The sequence below is a fragment of the Hypanus sabinus genome, chromosome 6 (assembly GCF_030144855.1).
Source record: "Hypanus sabinus isolate sHypSab1 chromosome 6, sHypSab1.hap1, whole genome shotgun sequence".
In the NCBI taxonomy this organism is placed as follows: domain Eukaryota; kingdom Metazoa; phylum Chordata; class Chondrichthyes; order Myliobatiformes; family Dasyatidae; genus Hypanus; species Hypanus sabinus.
Window position 1 is genome coordinate 19,321,548 of NC_082711.1, and position 19,517 is coordinate 19,341,064.

General features: G+C 46.0%; 1 protein-coding gene across 2 annotated transcripts in view; it reads right to left on the minus strand.

Moving 5' to 3' along the window:
* The window catches only part of LOC132394968 (gamma-crystallin N-like), a 28,702-nt gene extending 12,818 nt beyond the window's left edge, over positions 1-15,884 (minus strand). The window contains exon 1 of one of the 2 annotated variants that reach the window (XM_059971309.1): positions 15,740-15,884. Coding sequence is in view for 1 of the 2 variants with exons in the window: in XM_059971308.1 (XP_059827291.1) it covers positions 15,723-15,728 (6 nt within the window). In the remaining variant the exon portion in view is untranslated. Of the gene's footprint in view, positions 1-15,722 lie in introns of both variants that reach the window. The other variant, XM_059971308.1, reaches the window with a different exon arrangement.
* Between the last annotated feature and the right edge of the window lie 3,633 nt (positions 15,885-19,517).

Here is a 19,517-nt window from a genome sequence, read left to right on the forward strand (position 1 = left end):
CTTCAGCTCAACAAGTTCATACCAGCCACACATTTACTGTAATCCTTCTCTTTATTCTTGTCAACTTCTCTTTACCGCTCACTTGGGGCAGCTTACAGCAGCCATTAAGCGACCAAGCCATGTGTCTTTGTGATGCAGAAGGAAAACCCACATGGAGACTTGCAAACTCCACACGGTCAGCACCAGGAGTCAGGATTAAACCTGCGTCTCTGGCACTGTATGGCAGACAGCACAGAAGCAGGCCCTTCGGCCCATCTGGTCCCATCTAACTGCGCCAGAACTGTACCCATCCAAGCCCCTCACGCCCATATACCTTTCCAAGCTTCAGGTTTCCTTCCCGTCGATTTCTCTAAGGAGTTTGTGGGCATGTGGGTTTCATCCAGGTGAGAGTAAGGGTTAGTGAGCTACGTTGATGTTGGAAGCATATTGACACTTGTAGGCTGCACCCCCCCCCCCCCACCGCACAATCCCCAGACTGTGATGGTCATGTTTCGATGTACGTATATCCGATAACTAAAGATGATTTTTTAAAAGAATCATTCTTCAAAACATCCGCTGGCAGCTTGGTCCACACTCTGAGTGAAGAGGTTCCCCCTCAAATACTTCACCTTTTAAAGGTTTCTGTGACTCTGAAACAGAACTTAGAACTTCGGCCTCACAGTGCCAGAGAAAATCAGGTTAAATCAACGGGTACTTTCAATGTCAGAGAAATGTATACAATATACATCCTGGAATTCTTTTTTCTACGTAAACATCCATGAAAACAGAGTGCCCCAAAGAATGAATGACAGTTAGACGTTAGAACCCCAAAGCACTCCCCCCCAGCTACCCCCTCCCACGCACAAACAGCAGCAAAGCTACAATGCCCCCCAGCCCTCCAGCTAAAAAGCATCAGCACCCCCTCACCGAGCACTCGAGTGCGCAGCAAAGCATCAATAAAGACACAGACTTACAGTACCCCAAAGAGTACTCGTTCACCCGGTATTCAACACACCACAGGCTCTCCCTCTCCCTACTAAGGGAAGAAGAGGTTTCCCCATTTCACCTTTCACCATAAACCAATGATCACTTGTTCTAGTCTCACCCAACATGAGGAGGAAAAAATTCTGCATACATTCACCATGTATGTGCTTTCAGGCTTTTGTATCTTCTACCCGACGGGAGGGGGGGCGAAGAGGAAAGGTCTGGGGCGGGTGGCTGGGGTCTTTGATTGTGGTGACAGCTGTCCTTCTTAGTTTTAGTTAGAACTATGTCGAGGGAGAAGAGAGAATGCAGAGTCTGAGTCAGATTCATGCCTGCTCCTCGGCCAGATGGTAGTGAGGACATAGAACACAGTAGACCAATACAGGCCCTTCGGCCCACAATGCTGTGCATTCCTCGAAACCTACTCCAGGACTCAGTCCCTATTGCTGCAATCCCCTCCTGCCCCAGCAGGGTCTAGCCTCGGAGTCATAGAGACACAGAAACAGGCTCACCCAGTTCATGCTGAACCATTAAACTGCCCGGTCCCAGCAATCTGCACCTACACCATAGCCCTAAGTACCCCTCCCATCCATGTCTGTCTGTCTGTCTAGGTACCATAGCCGATGCGGACGTTGGTGACCATGGTTTTCCATACAGGTCTATCCCTCGTTCTTTGGATGACTTCCATTTCCTCAATGTGTAGCCACCAGGCTAGGCTTTTGATGTACATAAGCCGAGGTCTTCCTCTGGGTTTGCTCCCCTCGATCTTTCCAGAGAGTCTGAGTTTTTCTAGTTCATCTGAGTTGTCTTTCTCTTATTGTTGGTACGAGTGATCTAACTGCCTGGGCTCTTCTGAGAACTTCTTCATTTGATGTGTGTGTAGCCCATGTAGAACCATAATTCAGCTGCTCCTAGTCTCGTTTGCATTGCTGGGGAAATGGTCCAGCATTCACTTCCATCTCATCCATGTACCTATCCAAATTGCTTTTTAATGTTGAAATCAAATCCACCATTACACTGGTAACTCGTACCACACTCTCACCACCCTCTGAGTGAAGAAGATCTCCCTCATGTTCCCTTTAAGCATTTTACCTTTCACCCTTAACCCATGACCTCTAGTTGTAGACCCACCCAACCTCAATGATAAAAGCCTGCTTGCATTTACCCTATCTGGACCTCTCATAATTTTGTATACCTCTATTATATCTCCCCTCAGCCTTCTATGTTCTAAGGAATAAAGTCCAAACCTATTCAAACTTTCCTTATAACACAGATCCTCAAGTCCTAACAACATCCTTGTAAATTTTCTCTGTACTTTTTCAATCTTATTTATGACTTTCCTGTCGACTGGTGACCAAAACTGCACGCAATACTCCAAATTAGGCCTCATCAACGTCTAATACAATTTAACCATAATATCACAACTCCTGTGCTCAAAACATTGATTCATGAAGGCCAGTGTGCCAGAAGCTTTCTTTACAACCCTATCTACCCGTGACGCCTCTTTCAAGGAACTATGGATCTGTATTCCTGGGTCCCTCTGTTCTACCACACTCCTCAGTGTGGCCTACTGCTCACCACACAGTCCTACCTTGGTTTGTCCTCCCAAAGTGCAATACCTCACACTTGTCTGCATTAAATTCCATCTGCTGTTTTTCAACCCATTTTTCCAGCTGGTCCAGATTCCAGCATAAGCTTAGATAGTCTTCCTCGCTATCCACTAGGCCCCAATCTTGGTGCCATCTGCAAATTTGCCAATCCAGTTTACCACAGTGTCATTCAAGTTGTTGATATAGATGACGAACAACAACGGACCCAGCACCAATCCTTGCAGCACATAACTAAGTCACAGGTCTCCAGTCTGAGAGGCAACCATCTACTACCACAGTTCGGCTTCTCCCGCAGATCCAATGTCTAATCCAATTTACTACCACACAGTGAAATCCAAACGTCTGAACCTTCTTGACAAACCTCCCACGTGGGACCTTGTCAAAAGCCTTGATGAAGTCCATGTAAACAACATCCACTGCCTTAGTTAACTTCAGGAGGAGGAATCTAAAGTACCTGAGTCAGTCCTCATCAGGGGAAAAGAGGGGAAAGATTCAAATTCCTCAGTGCCGTCATTTCAGAGGATCTGTCCTGGGCCCAGCTCGTAGCTGACATTATGAAGAAAGCAGAGCAATGTCTCTACTTACTTAGTAATTTGCAAAGTTTCAGCATGACGTCTAAAACTTCCCTGAGGAACATAATGAAATAGGTCTTAGTTGGCATGATTTCCTCGAGGGAAAGTCTTGTCTGACAAATCTGTTGGACTTCTTTGAGGAAATAACAAGCAGGACAGACAAGGAAGAGTCTGTCGATGTTGTGTACTTGGATTTTCAGAAGGCCTTTGACAAAGTACCACACATGAGGCTGCTTAACAAGTTACGAGCCCATCCTATTACAGGAAAGATTCTGGCATGGATAAAGCAGTGGCTGATTGGCAGGAGGCAAAGACTGGAAATAAATGGAGCTTTTTCTAGCTGGCTGCCAGTGACTGGTGGTGTTCCACAGCGGTCTGTGTTGGGACTTATTCTTTTTATGTTATATGTCAATGATTTGTTGCAGAGCTTGCAGATGATATGAAGCTAGGTGGAGGAGCAGGTGGTTCTAAGGAAATAAGGAGGCTGCAGAAGGACTTAGACAGGTTGGGAGAATGGGTAAAGAAGTGGCAGATGGAATAGTGTCAGAAAGTGTATGGTCATCCACTTTGGTGGAAGACATGAAAGGGTTGACTATATTTGAAATGAGAAAATTTTAAAAATCTGAGGCACAAAGGGAGTCCTAATGCAGGATTCCCTGAAGGATTATTTATAGGTTGAGTCTATGGTAAGGCAGGCAAATGCAACGTTAGAATTAATTTCAAGAGGACTAGACTATAACAGCAAGGATGTAATGCTGAGGTTTTATAAAGCACTGGTGAGACCCCACTCACAGTACTGCATTATGTGCAGTTTTGAGCCCCTTATGTTAGAAAGGTTGTGCTGAGGCTGGAGAGGATTCAAAGACAGACATCCCACCCTGCAAAAGCTCATTTCAGGGGGGTAGCACCACCACCCCCACCCCCTCCCCCCACAACCCCATATACCCCTCTCCCCCCGGACAACCTCCAAGGCTGTGTGTATACAGGACATTTGATTATGAAAGAACACAACAACCACATATATTGAAACTATTCACACACACACACACACACACACATATATACACACACACACACACACACACACACACACACACACACATATATATATATATATATATATATATTCCTTGTTGAGTATTTTGTCGGCAGTCTCAATGTTAATAGCTAAATGCTAATGCAAATAGCTTTTCTATTTCTTTTTTGAAACTTTCCTTGTACTGTGATGTGACTTGCTTGGCAGATTTGAGCATTTTGCCAGAAGTCTTAACCTCATAGCAGTCTGTGTCAATGAATTTGTTAATTTTGCAAGACATCAGACTCACAAGTGTTTTGTGAGACAGCTGACTTCTGAATTCTGTCTTAATGTGACGCATCATGCTGAATGCCCTTTCTACATCACAATTAGAATTTGGCAGCACCAAAAGCAGCTTCATCAACTGGCAGAACTCTTTGGATCTCAACTGCCCCGCGCTCACAGATTTTACTTTGGACAGCTTCCCCCAGAACTCATCAACTGGCAAACTTTTGTAGTTTGGCTCCAGTCCTTCAAGGTTAGTTCAGACATAATCCAGGACTTCCAAGTGGAGCTGTCCTCTTGCATCTGCTTTGATCACACTGATCAGAAAACTGATAGGTCTACTTAGCACAAAGAGAGACCAGTCAGGATGCTCTCGCTACGTCTGTCACTCACTCTTGCTCTTCTCTCTCTGTCTCTCTCCCCCTCTCTCCCTCCCTCTCGCTCACTTGCTCTCCAAAAAATCGATTTCCGGGATATTGTATATAATTTCCAGGCATCAGGGAGCCACTATCAATGTGAGGGAGACTCCTGGAACTCCCGAGAGAGGTGGGATGTCCGCAGAGGATGTTCACAAAAATGATTCCAGGATTAAACGGTTTGACATATGAAGAGCATTTGATGGACCTGGGACTGTGCTCACTGGAATTTAGGAAAACGAGGGGTGACCTAATTGAAATCTATGGAATGGTGAAAGACCTTGATTGAGTGGATGAGGAAAGGGTGCTTCCTATGGTGGAAGTGTCTAAGACCAAAGGACACAGCCTCAGAATAGAGTGGATTCTTGATTGGTCAGGGGATGAAGGGATTCGGGGGTGGGGGGGAGGCAGGACATTGGGGCTGAGAAGAAAAATGGATCAGCCATGATAAAATGATGCAGCAGACATAATGAGCCAAATGTGCAAATTCTGCTCCTTTATCTTATGGTCTTATGGTGTATCGAATAAAGGGGGTCTTTTCTAATTGGCTGCTGGTGAATTGTGGTGTCCCTTCTACTCCTCCCACTTTCTCCATCCTCAAAGCCATGGATGCCCACATGGGCCCCAGCTATGCCTGCATCTTTGTTGGCTACGTAGAACAGTCCATGTTCCAAACCTCCCCCGCTAATACTCCCCAGGCCTTCCTCCACGACACTGACAGTGCATAGGTGCTGCTTCATGCACCCATGCTGAGCTCGTAAATTTCATCAACTTTGCTTCTAACTTCCACCCTGCTCTTAAATGCACTTAGTCCATTTCTGACACCTCCCTTCCCTTTCTCAATCTCTCTTTCTCCGTCTCTGGAGATACACTGTCAACTGACATCTTTTATAAATCTACAGATTCCCATGGTTATCTCAACTAAGCCTTATCCCACCCCGTCTCCTGTAAAAATGTTTTTCCCTTTCCTCAGTTTCTTTGTCGCTGCCTCATCTGTTCCCAAGATGCAGTTTTCCATTCCAGGACATCTAAGATGTATTTTATCTTCAAAGAACGGGGTTTCCGTTCCTTTACCATTGATGCTGCCATCACCCACATTTCCTCTATTTCCTGAGCATCCTCACTCTCCCCATCTTCCCTCCACCTCAAATATGTGAAGTCCTTACCTACCACCCCATGAGCCTCTGCATCCAACACATCATTTTCCACAACCTCTGCCACCTCCAAAAGGATCCCACCACCAAACGCATCTTTACCTCCCCCCTCACTCCGCTATCTGCAGGGATCACTCCCTCCACAATTCCCTTGTCCGTTCGTCCCTCCCAGCCCTTACCCCTGCAAGTGGCCAAACACCACCTGGCCATTCACCTCCTCCCTCTCCTCCATTCAGAGCCTCAAACAGCCCTTCCAAATGAGGAGCACTTCACCTGCACAGCCGCTGGGCGCTGGGTCATCTACCATGTCTGGTGCTCCCGATGTGCCCCCTCTACATTGATGAGAACAGTCATAAAGTGAGGGGGGGGCACTTCATTGAGCATCTCTGCTCCATCTGCCAAAAGCAGAACTTCCCCGTGGACAAACACTTTTATTCTAATTCCCATTCCCGTTCCAACACTTTGATCCATGGCCTCCTTTTGTGCCAAGATGAGTCCACCCTCAGAGTGGAGGAGTAACACCTTATATTCCATCTGCATCGCTTCCAGCCTGATGGCATGAACATTGATTACTCTTTCTGCTAAAAAAAAAATTCCTTCCTGTACCCTCTTCCTTATTTCCCACTCTGGCCTTTTACCTCTTCTCACCTGCCTATCACTTCTACTGGGTCTCCCCTTCCTTCCCTTTCTCCTATGGTCCACTCTCCTCTCCTATCACATTCCTTCTTCTCCAGCCCATCTTCCTTTCCCAGCCACCTGGCTTCACCTATCATCTCCCAGTTCTTCACCGTGGAAGACACTAGCAGTGTGCCAGAGGCCCGTGAGTGTCAGGGAGCAGGTGTGAGTGTTGTTGCTATTACAAAGGAAAACAAACTAGGCAAACCTAAAGGTCTTAAGTCATCTGGACCAGACAGATGACATCCCAGAATCCTGAGAGAGGTCACTGAAGAGGTAGCAGATGAGGTCATGATCTTTCAAGAATCTCTTGGTTGTGGCAAGATCCCGGTGGACTGGAGAATTGCAAATATCACTCCACTCTTTAAGAAGAAAGGAAGACAAAAGAAAGGAAATTAGAGATCAGTTAGCCTAACCTCAGTGAATGGGAAAGTGTTGGAGTCCATTGTTAAGGACGAGATTTTGAGGTACTTGGAGACTAATTATAAAATAAGTCAAAGTCAGCACGGTTTCTGTAAAGGGAAATCTTGCTTGACAGATCTGTTAGAGTTCTTCGAGGAAGTAACAAGCAGGATGGACAAAGGAGAGACAGTGGACGTCATTTACTTGGATTTTCAGAAGGCGTTTGATAAGGTGCCTCACGTGCGGCTGCTTAACAAGATAAAATCCTATGGCGTTACCAGAGAACTAGCCAGAGAGTAGCGAGTCTGTAGAATGCTCTGCCTCAGACTGCGGTGGAGGCCAAGTCTATGTGTATATTTAAGGTGGAAGTTGATCGTTTACTGATTGGTCAGGGCATCAAAGGATATGGCGAGAAGACAGGCGTATGGGGTTGAGTGGGATCAGGGATCAGCCATGATGGAATGGCAGAACAGACTCGATGGGCTGAATGGTCTAATTCTGCTCATATGTCTCGTGATCTTACGATAGGACTAGGCAAGGTAATGGTTAGGCATGGACTGGATGGGCCAAAGGGACTGATTCTCTGCTGTAGTGTTCTATGACTCCATGACTTTAGGATCCAAAGGAGATTTTCCTGGATGTTGCCTGGATTAGAGAACATGTCTCATGAGGAAATGTTGAGCAGGGTTGGGCCTTTCTCTCTGGAGCAATAGAAAATGAGAGACAGCTTGCTAGAGGTGTATAAGATGATACGAGGCATTGAGAGCGTGGAGAGCCAGCATCTTTTCCCAGGGTGGAAATGTTCAGTACCAGAGGTCATCCATTTAACGGAATATGTCAGAAATAGATTAAGGTTGTTACAGCCGGGGGTGGTAATGGGGACAAGCTCCCACTGCCTATTAAATGCTTCCAATGGCGTGCATCTCGAAGAGCCTCTGAACCCAAGTCCAGCTCCTGGCCTTCACGTGTGGCTTAGCTACTAATCCCGGTGCAACTGTTTCAACCGACAGTAGAAGGGGCAAAGGCAGATTACTGACGCCTTGAAACCAGTCACTTTGGGCAGATGGGGCTCGTCAGATTGGCAGGTAATCTAGGAGAAGGAAGACTCTGATTTCAAACCTCTGCCGCCTCGCAGCCTCACCCACTCATTGGGAAGGCTTTGAGAGTAAACCTCAGGGGAAAAGCCTGCAGCTGGAGGCAGTCCTACGTTGAGTTCAACGCTGACTGGCAACTCCTGTGACGCTTCCGGTACCGAACTGTACCGGTCTCCGCCGTTCCTTTTGGTTCATCAGCTGGCTGGGGACGGGGAGCTTGCCCTCCATATCGTACTGGCCAGGCTTGCGTATCTAGACAGCGAGGATGCAACATCATGGTCGGCCCTGACTGACCAAGGCCTCAGACTCAGACACAGAGAGCACCAGGTGCCTTAAGCATATCACCAGGTACATTCTTCACACCTTTACATCTACGTCTGTGCAGCTAAGCACGGCTCCAAACCACACACAAGTTGGCTGATGACACCACTGCTGTGGGTCGTGTCAAAGGTGGTGATAAATCAGCATACAGGAGGGAGATTGAAAATTTGGCTGAATGGCGTATTAGCCACAACTTCTCACAATGTCAGCAAGAACAAGAAACAGGAGAGGGAAACCAGAGGTCTGTGAACCAGGTCACTGGAGGATTGGAGGTGGAGAGAGTCAGTATCATTAAATCCCTGGGTGTCTCTATCTCAGAAGACTTCTCCTGGACCCATCATATGAACGTAATTGCAAAGAAAGCATGGCAGAGCCTCTACTTCCTTAGGAGTCTGCAAAGATTCGGCATGACATAAAAAAACTTTGACAAACTTCTGTAGATGTGGGGTGGAAAGTGTACCAACTGGCTGCATTATCACCTGGTACGAGAACACCAACGCCTTTGAACGAAAAGTCCTACAGAAGGTAGTGAGTGGATTCAGGCCAGTACATCACGGGTAAAGCCCTCCCAACCACTGAGGATATTTGCATGAAACGCTTTTGTAGTAAGGCAGCATCTATCATCAGAGATCCTCGCCACCCAGGCCGTGCTCTTTTCTCGCTGCTGCCATCAGGCAGAAGGTACAGGAGCCTCAGGACTCACACCACCAGGTTCAAGAACAATTACTACCCCACGATCATCAGGCTCTTGAAGAAAAGTGGATAATCACACCCATCTATTGAGATCTTCCCACAACCAATGATCTCACTTGAAGGACTCTTTACCTTGTTATTTCACACTATCATTATTTATTGATATTTATTTATATTTGCATTTCAACAGTTTATTGTCTTCTATGCTCGTGTTCTTTCACTGATCCTGCTCACAGTGACTATTCTATGGATTCACAGAGTATGTCTGCAGAAAAAAGAATCGCAGAGTTGTGTGTGGTGACACGTATGTACTTCAGTAATAAATTTTCCTTTGCAGAAGTACTTAGATTAGGAGAATGGGCAAAGAAGTGACAGATGGAATATGGTGTAGGGAAGTGTAAGGTTATGCATTTTGGAAGAAGGAATAAAGGCATGGACTATTTTCTAAACGGGAAGCAAATTCAGAAATCAGAGGTGCAAAGGGGCTTGGGATTCCCTAAAGGTTGACTTGCCAGTTGAGAGAGTGGTAAATACATCTCAGGGCAACAACTGGTGACATAGATTAACTTTATTGTGGGCATTCACAGTAAGTATAAAGAGGCACAGAAGGATCAATGAAAGGCCGAGTACAGCTAAGACAGACGAACAACCACGTGTGCAAAAGACAACAAAGAAAAAAGCAAAATAGTTAGTAGATAAATAGGTAGACAGATAGATATTTAGTTTAGATGGATGGATAGATAGGTAAGAAAGAATATTGAGAAACATGAGTTATGAGCTGTTTTGGATACCCTATTTAAGAAGGGATGTGATGGCATTGGAGGCGATCAAGAGGAGGTTCCTGGGATTGAGAAAGTTAATATAGCTATTGATAGCTCTCGGTCTGTACCCGCTCATGTTTAGAAGAATGAGGGATGATCACATTGAAACCTATCAGATATTGAAAGACCTAGATAAAATGGACGTGGAGAGAATGTTTCCAATAGTGAGAGAGTCTAGAACCAAAGGACACAGTTCTCAGAATAGAAGGATGCCCCTTTTGAACAGAGATGAGGAGGGATTTCTCTAGCCAGATGGTGATAAAAATATGGAATTTATTGCTGTGGAGGCCAATCCTTTGGTATATTTAAAGTAGGGGTTAACAGGTTCCTGAATATCAAGAACCTAAAAGGTTCCGGGGAGAAGGCTGGAAGATGGAGTTGAAAGGGATAATAAATCGGCCACAATAGAGGGGCAGAGCAGACTCAATGGCCAATTCCCTAATTCTACTGTCTTCTAGTCACTCTAAATCCATGCTTTATTCTTCCCTACACTGGGGAAAAGACCGTGACCTGCCACCTTATCTATCATTTTAAACATTCTATAACCTCGTTCCTACTTTACAATGAATAAAGACCTAACCAGGTCAACTTCTCCCTTTAACTCCGGCCTTCTAACCCTGCCAATATCCTCACAAATCCTTCCTACACTCTCTCCAGTTTAACAAAGTCTTTCTTATAACAGGACGGTCAAAACTGTACACGTTACTGCGAAGGGCAGTCTCGCCAATGAATTATAAACTGCAGCATAATGTCCCAATTCCAATACTCAGAGAAGAAGGGCCATGTGTTCAATGACTTTATCAACCCCCGGATCTTGATATCAGACTCATAAAGGCCACTTGCTCCCGTCAAACATGTTCTCCCAGTCGGCATCTGCTAAATCCTGCCTATTTCCCCCCAAGATTAGCCCTGCTCCAGTTTAGGAGCCTAACCTGCATGGAGTAAGGATGAGAATTGTGTGGTCGACCAAGCACTGTTCTTTGTACTGAGCCATAGTAAAACAACAAGTCGCTTACAGAGGAGACCACGAGGGAGAAGATCGACGCGGGCATGTGCAGTCACTAAGAATCAACGTGTATGTTTTCAGCAAACAATCAATTGGCAGGCACACACATGCGTATTTGTCATGCCATCGATCAGCCCACCGTGGACTGAATAATTGAGACCAATACTTCTTGGAGTTCAGCATACAAGTGAATGGCTGGAAGCTGATAGCAATTTGGAAGCAATAATAGGGTGGCATTTTTTCAAAAATGAGTGCTTGAGTGGACAGCGTGCAGTCAATGGACCGGGGGTGGGGGGTAAAGTTGGGGGTTGTTTCTATAGTGTTTGTCTCTAATTTGATTCATAATGTCTACTTTGTCATGGCCCATTAGGATCTTGTCTCATTCAGTATAATCACCCAGCATTCTTCTAATCTCCAAAGAATATAGTCATAGAAAAGTACAGCCCAGAAACAGACCCTTTGGCCCATCCAGTCCATGCTGAACCATTTAAGCTGCCCAGTCCCATCGACCCGCATGGATCTAACATTTTCACCAATTACTGATAGGATAATCCTGACATTACAGCGGTTAACGTAGTAAATCTCTTCTGGACTACCTTCAGTGTTAATGAATACTTTCTTAAATAATAATAATTATTATTACAGATGCATAATTACAGAACCATAATTAATAATACAGATGCAGCCTCACTAACACCCAGTCCAACTTATTTCTGGAATCTATCGCTTTGCCATAATCTTCAAAGAGCTTCAAGAGAAGTGGCTTCCATCTTCAAGGGCCCCCACCTCCCAGGGCACGGCCTCTCCTCATCGTTACCATCAGGCAGGAGGTACGGAAGCGATTCAGGAACAGCCATCCAATTTCTAAATGAGCATTGAACACTGCCTCACTACTTTGTTTTAATTTCTGTATTTTGCATTATTTAGCAAAATTCAACTATTTAATAGATGTATATTCAGGTAATTCAGTTTTTTTCTATATTTATCATATATTGCATTGTACTGCTACTATGAAGTTAGCAAATTGTAGGACATATGCTGGTGATATTAAACCTGATTCTGAACACTACTGTGTCATTTCTATTCATAGTTGTTTGCTGAACTCTCATAAAAATGATTTTATACCGCATGCACAAGAATAAGTTGCTCTCCCTGTACAATATTTACAATCTCGCTTTTTTTTGATAAGCCTCTGCATTCTGGTTATAGAGGAATAGAGCTCAGACACAAAGCCTTCGGCCTAACCCTCCTCTATGTCCATCTGCTGAGCCCCACATTCCTCTCCTCTCTCCATTATTCACTCCACTCACCGTGCCCATCTCCTCACTGCACCCCACCTTCACCGCCCTCACTCACTATCCTCCCCCATCCTCCTCATTCCACCTCTCACCCCCTGCTCACTCTCCCTCTTCATTCACCAGTGGCAAGGTGGGAGTTAACATAGTAAGTAGAGTGCGGACAGCCCAGACAAGGAGGGTCTTTGAAGGGCATAGCTCCCCTTCACAGAGCAGATCCCTGGAGCCACTTTCACTTACTGGAGAAGAGATAAGAAGGCAAAAGGAGGCAAACACACACACACACAAACTTAGGGACAATTGTTTTACTAACTTCAAAGTATTATCAGTTGTTAGCTTGTAGTCCATCGACTTTTAACACCTCTGCGTCAGGAGATGTAGAGGAAGCTTGACCCAAACGCAGAGACGCACAGATGATTTAGCGGCGAGCAATTATTGTAATTATAAACTGCCAAAATTAAAAAGCACAAGGGGGATACAATACAAGAGAGACCAGACACTTAACATGACAAGGCAACAAGATCACTGAAGGCTGGGAGCAGCTGGTTAAGGTTGGTTCATTTGAATGAGTGAGCAAGGATTGTGGATGAAAGCTGGGTCTAAATAGGCTGCAGGTGATGAGTTGGAAATGAGTGGCAGATGACTCTTACGAACTGGCTGGAGACTCGGAGGAGTCTACCTGTGCAGGCCCAACGGGTTCCCCCCCCACCCCTGCTACAGCCAGCACCTGAAGGCCCATAGATATCCGGATGGGTCCAGTTGAACCAATGAGCAATGGATCCAAGATGAAACTAGACAGCACCCAAGGCCTCTCCTCCAGGCTGTACCCTTACCCGTTGACCAGGTACTGCACATCTCATTCCCAATTATGTAAATCTGCCAACCAGCGAACGGGGCACACCGAACCATCCTAGGTTCCTGAGTGCAGGCTCAGGCAGGTCGAGTGGCCCATAAACAACAGGCTTGAGGCAGGACGCGTGGAAGGTAGGTGTGATCCTGAGCGATGGTCAGCTGGAGACGGCAAGTGGCTGGATTCAAGTGATGGGTAATTGACCGGTGAACTGGGCCGAGAGCTTGCGGGAATCAGTGTGCAGGGGCAGGTCTCCGGAGGGCTGCTAGAAAACGGTCCCCAGCCTGGAGTGGTCATCAAGTTGGAAATGAGTGGCTGGTGACTCCTGTTAGCTGAGCAGAGGTCTGGGAACTATTGCCTCTGCAGGCCTGACGCTGTGGTGAATGTCAGTTGATCTTGCAAGTCAGTTTACCAGATGGTCATTATCCATAACTGCTGGTCAATTCTGTATAGACAGGGCACTTCTCTGTTCAGACTTCAGAACAGTGTGGGTGAAAGGGGCCCATGGTGTTCTCCTTCTGCACAAATGAATCGGCCATGAAAGTTACTTGGGGGTTGAAGCTTTGACTTCATTATACAGGAGAAAGGAGTTCAGCCCCAATAGCTGATAAGTCCTAAATTCTAGACAGCTCACGTTTGAGCACAAGACTGAGACTGCTGTTGGAACACTGTGCGGTGTTGTCAGGGTACACCAACACCTCGGTCGCCAACATAAGAAAGTTGCAGCTTAAGGAAAAAAAGGGTCCTGGTCCAGGTCAGATTCTGCAGAAGCGCAGGAAGAGGAGAAGTTGCCTCGGTCCAGTCCAGTAAGTGTGCATTTAAAAAGGAGTGAGTGAGTGAGTGAGTGTGTGTGTGTGTGTGTGTGTGTGTGAATGCTAGCGTGGAAGTCCTCTCCCAAATTTCTAAAAGACTTTGGTGGTGCGCATATTGTACATTATGGATCAGAAAGCATTAAACACGTTGAGAAGTACTTCGTCTGGATGGATGGACTAAGTGAGAGTCTGCAGACTCATTAGAGAAAGAACAATGTGAAAGGACTGTGGAGTGGCCTGTGTTTGCTCAATGGCGATGATAAGAGCAAAAACAGTTACTGCAGGTGAATCCTGTAGGAAAAGCAGAGAAGGTGAACAAGAGTAGTGGGTGCCGCCAAAGATGGTAGAAACAGATACAATAGGGTCTTTTAAGAGTCTCTTAGATAGGTACATGGAGCTTTGGGTAATTCTAGGTAGTTTCTACAGTAGGTTACTGTGGTAAACCATGTATACCTGTCTGGACACGGCCCTCTGCTGACTGCTCCTGTGGCTCCTCCCACAGACCCCTGGATAAAGGTGATTGTGTCACTGCTCCCCCTCAGTCATCCAGCATGGACGTGGTCTGTTTTACTGCTAATAAAAACCTTTCAGTAGTTACTCTACTCCCAGTCTTTTGGAGTTATTGAATCAGTTACATGGTCGGTACAACATTGTGGGCTGAAGGGCCTGTAATATGTTGTAGATTTCTACGTTTCAATAAGTTAAGGAAGGAGAAGACACAGAAGGAACTGTGGTGTTCTGTGTAATCGAATGTGCTCTGCCACTGGATCACCGCTGATTTACTTTCCCTCTCAATCCCACTAACACTGTATACAGACTTGGAAATTTGTTCGAAATTTTAAAAAAAAGGAACAGCTGGAATACTGAAAATGAAAACACTCTGTGATACGTCATCATCTTCCACCAGCTCCACTGTTGAGGTATTAGTTGATATTTTTGGAACCCCCCTGTAATGTAAAAGGTTACTTTGCTTGTCAGTTGAAAGCTCCTTCTGCCGTTCCCTGAGGCAGCTCTTTCCCATTGCTGGCCTTGACAGCCATGGCACCAGTGTCTGGTTCCAGGTGCTCCGGGGACTTTCCTTTGTCTCCAGGCACTCATCTTCACACTGAGGCTGCCATCATCGTTAAAGAGCATCTGGGAAAGTATGCTTCAGAAGTAAGTGGGCCTTTGCACACTCTTAGCAAAGTACCTCTTAAATGTTTGGTCTTGTAGTTTGTGTAACTTCAGGAGACTTAATGAAGTACCTGCTGAGTTTGAAGTGTCAAAGAATATTTACTGTCATAGCTTGTGTAACTTAGGATGGCTAATTTGTTAAGATGATTCAAAATACGTTACTTAAAAGGAGATTTCATTGAGAGTAGTTCAGAAGAAGTATATTTAGAAGTTTTGTAAGCTTCCTGCAACACGTCACCATGGTTCCCAGCGCCATCTTGCCATCTTGCCATTTTCCCATCAAGGTGGGATTTAATACGATCTATATAACCAGCTGGCTGTGGCCTCACCGACGTTTCATTCACTTGCACCATAATCTTCTTTCTCTATTTCTTCATTCCTTCACTAGACGATAATGAAAGGAGCTGCGTGCCACAGTACACTTAACAGACCTTTGGTCAAATGTTTTACTGTTTGTCGGTAAGTAAATGATTAATGTGCTTATTTGTAATCGGTGTCTCCTGTCTCACTCACCAAGCCCGTGAACCTACTTCCTCGTGTCACTTGCCCCCCTCCCCAAACTTACCACCATGCTGACCCTACCAAGGGACAAAGTTCCGCACGGCAGCACTCTCGGGATCTCAGGAACCCACAAGTCTCTCCACCACGACAAGGTGGGGATCCTGCGAGAAGTGATGGACTAGTTATACATTGAACAAATTACAGCAAAAATTAGACCACAGCTCGACCCGGGAGGGCAAGCCTGATGGAAGGTTAATTGCAAACAGCGGCTCTGTGGGAAAGGAGCCCCTCTGGCTGACAATTCAGTGGCTCTACAAGAGTAAATCCTTCTCATTAACTGTTCATGAGTCTCTGAAGAAAGATCAGTTGCAATTGCTGTGGTCAGCATCGAATGTTGATCAGCAAGAACATTGCCAGCTTTAATCCTGACACCAAAGGGTGCCAACTCAGATATTCCATTGTTGTGACAGACTTCACGTTATTTGTTCTCAACACTGAAATAAGGCAGGAACTTGATGGCTCTGCACATTATTGCCGCTGTCTAAAATACACAGTCATCCCCTGCAACTCACACCAAATGCTGGAGGAACTCAGCAGGCCAGGCAGCATCCGTGGAAAAGTGTATCGTTGATGCCCGGGCAGGACTGGAGGGAAAAAGCTGAGGAGTAGATTTTAAAATGGGGGAGGGGAGAGAGCAGTGCCAGACTGAAGGTGAAACCTGGAGGGGGGTGGATGAAGTACAGAGCTGGGGAGTTGATTGGTGAAAGAGATACAGGGGGAGTCTGATAGGAGAGGACAGGAGGCCATGGAAGAAAGAAAAGGGGGGAGGAGTACCAGAGGGAAGTGATGGGTGGGCAGACGAGGACATTAGGTGAGAGAGGGAAAAGGGGATGGGTAAGGTGAAGGCGGGGGGGGGGGGATTACCTGAAGTTTGAGAAATCGATGTTCATACCATCAGGCTGGAGGCTACCGGAACAGAATATAAGATGTCGTTCCTCCAACCTGAGCGTGGCCTCATCACAACATTGAAGGAGACCATGGATAGGCATATTGGGATGGGAATGGGAAGTTGAATTAAAATGGGTGGCCACTGGGAGATCCCGCTTTCTCTGGCGGACCGAGCGTAAGTGCTCGGCGAAGCGGTCTCCCAGTCTGCGTCAAGTCTCACCAATACACAGGAGGCCACACCGGGAGCACTGGACACAGTATATGACCCCAACAGACTCACAGGTGAAGTGTTGCCTCATCTGGATGATAGTGAGGGAAGAGGTATAGGGGCAGATGTAGCACTTGTTCCACTTGCAAGGATAAGTGTCAGGAGGGAGATCAGAGGGAAGGGACACACAGACAAGGGAGTCATGTAGGGAGCGATCCCTGCGGAAAGCAGAAAGTGGGGGGGGGGGGAGGGAAAGATGTGCTTGGTGGTGGGATCCCACTGGAGATGGCAGAAGTTGCGGAGAATTACATGCTGGATGCAAAGCCTGGAGAGGTGAGGACAAGAGGAACCCTATCCTTGGTGGGGTGGTGGGAGGATAGAGTGAGGGCAGATGGTGCATGAAATGAAAGAGATGCGATTGAGGGCAGCATTGATGGTGGAGGAAGGGAAGCCCCTTTCTTTGAAGAAGGAAGACACCTCCTTCATTCTGGAATGAAAAGCTTCATCCTGAGAGCAGATGTGGGGCTGAGAGGAAAACTGGATTAGCCACGAAGAAATGATGGAGCAGACTCGATGGGCCAAATGGCCTAATTCTACTCCTATACCTAATGGTCTAGAAGTTGTCAGGAAGTGGCATCTGGATGAGGGAAAGGAGCACAAAACAGGAAGTCAGCAATGACTGACACCTGCCATTCAGTTAACTTTTCGGGAGGGTGAATGGGAAGGGTGGGGTCTAAATGTTCCTTCATGTAACATCAATACTGACCGACCCTACCTCCAATTTATCAGAATAGTGTAATTATTTTGTGCATACAGCAGAGTAAACGGCAGTTTGGCTGAGCAGACCACGTTGATTGTTAAGCTCCACTTGATCCTCTCTGTTCCTTCTCCTTTCCATACCCACCATATGACTCCAAAAATAGATCCATAGTCTCATCACTCACGGATTAAAGACGTTTCTTTCATCTGCAAATACTTCAGTGGAAGGAAATGGGATTGGGTAGGATTTTAAATTTTAAATTTAAATTTAGTCAGGAAATGTCAATGGTCACTGTTACAGCGTTACATAATAATGGGCTGAGAGGGAAATGGACCAGCCATGATGAAATGGCAGAGCAGACTCGATGGGCCAAAATTGCCTAATTCTATGCCTTACGGTCTTAAACCAGAGGTCCATGAGCCAGTCCTCATCGGGGGATCAGAAGTGCAGGGTGTTCTCAACTTCAAATTCCTCTATGTTATCATTTTCTGGGTCCAGAGCTTAAGTGCCACTACAAAGAAAGCACAGTATCAGGTTTGCTTCCTTAGATTTTGCATGACATCTAAAATGTTGACAGATTTGTACTGGATACTGACTGGTTGCATCACAGCCTGGTATGGAAACACCAATGCTCTTGAACAGAAAAATCTTACAAAAAGTAGTGGATACGGTCCAGTATATTTTAGGCGAAGTCCTCCCCACCATTGAGCACGTCAATACCAAGCACTGTCACAGGGAGGCAGCGTCCTTCAAGGACCCCCTGCCCCCAGGCCACGCTCTCTTCTCTCTGCTGCCATCAGGAAGAAAGTACAGAATCCTCAGGACTCACACCACCAGGTTCAGGAACAGCTATTACCCCTCAACCATCAGGCTCTTGAACCAATGGGAATAACTTCACTCAACTTCATTCACCCAGTTACCAGGTGTTCCTTCAGCCCACTTGCAAAGACTCTTCACCTCGAGTTCTGGATATTTATTTATTTATTTATTGCTGTGGCATCTGTGCCCCCAATTTACCCCCATTCGCCTAGGGTGAACCGCCATCACCCCACCAATAGTGCGACACTTTGGTGTAAATACAGTGTAATGCCCCCCCAGTACACGCTTGCAACACAAATACCAGACAATACACTAAAGGCAAGGAAATAATTGCAACTTTATTTCTTAGTGATGGGTTAGTAGAAGCAGATAACCTAAAGGCGCCAGATCAGTAAGTTTATCAGTTTGTGCACGTAATATTTTAATACGTTGCAGCTCACGCCTCCAGTTCCATCCACAACGACCTTCCGAACCGTCGAGCACCATCCCAACTGCCCATGCCCAGTATCAAGTCAAGTCAAGTCACTTTTATTGTCATTTTGACCATAACTGCTGATACAATACACAGTAAAAATGAGACGTTTTTCAGGACCATGGTGTTACATGACACAGTACAAAAACTAGACTGAACTATGTAAAAAAAACAACACAGAGAAAGCTACAGTAGACTACAGACCTACCCAGGACTGCATAAAGTGCACAAAAACAGTGCAAGCATTACAATAAATAATAAACAGGACAATAGGGCAGTAAGGTGTCAGTCCAGACTCTGGGTATTAAAGAGTCCGATAGCTTGAGGGAAGAAACTGTTACATAGTCTGGTCGTGAGAGCCCTATTGCTTCGGAGCCTTTTCCCAGATGGCAGGAGGGAGAAGAGATTGTATGAGGGATGTGTGGGGTCCTTCATAATGCTGTTTGCTTTGTGGATGCAGCGTGTAGTGTAAATGTCTGTGACGGCAGGAAGACAGACCCCGATGATCTTCTCAGCTGACCTCACTATCCGCTGCAGGGTCTTGCAATCTGAGATGGTGCAATTTCCGAACCAGGCAGTGATGCAGCTGCTCAGGATGCCCTCAATACAACCCCTGTAGAATGTGATGAGGATGGGGGCGTGGGAGATGGAT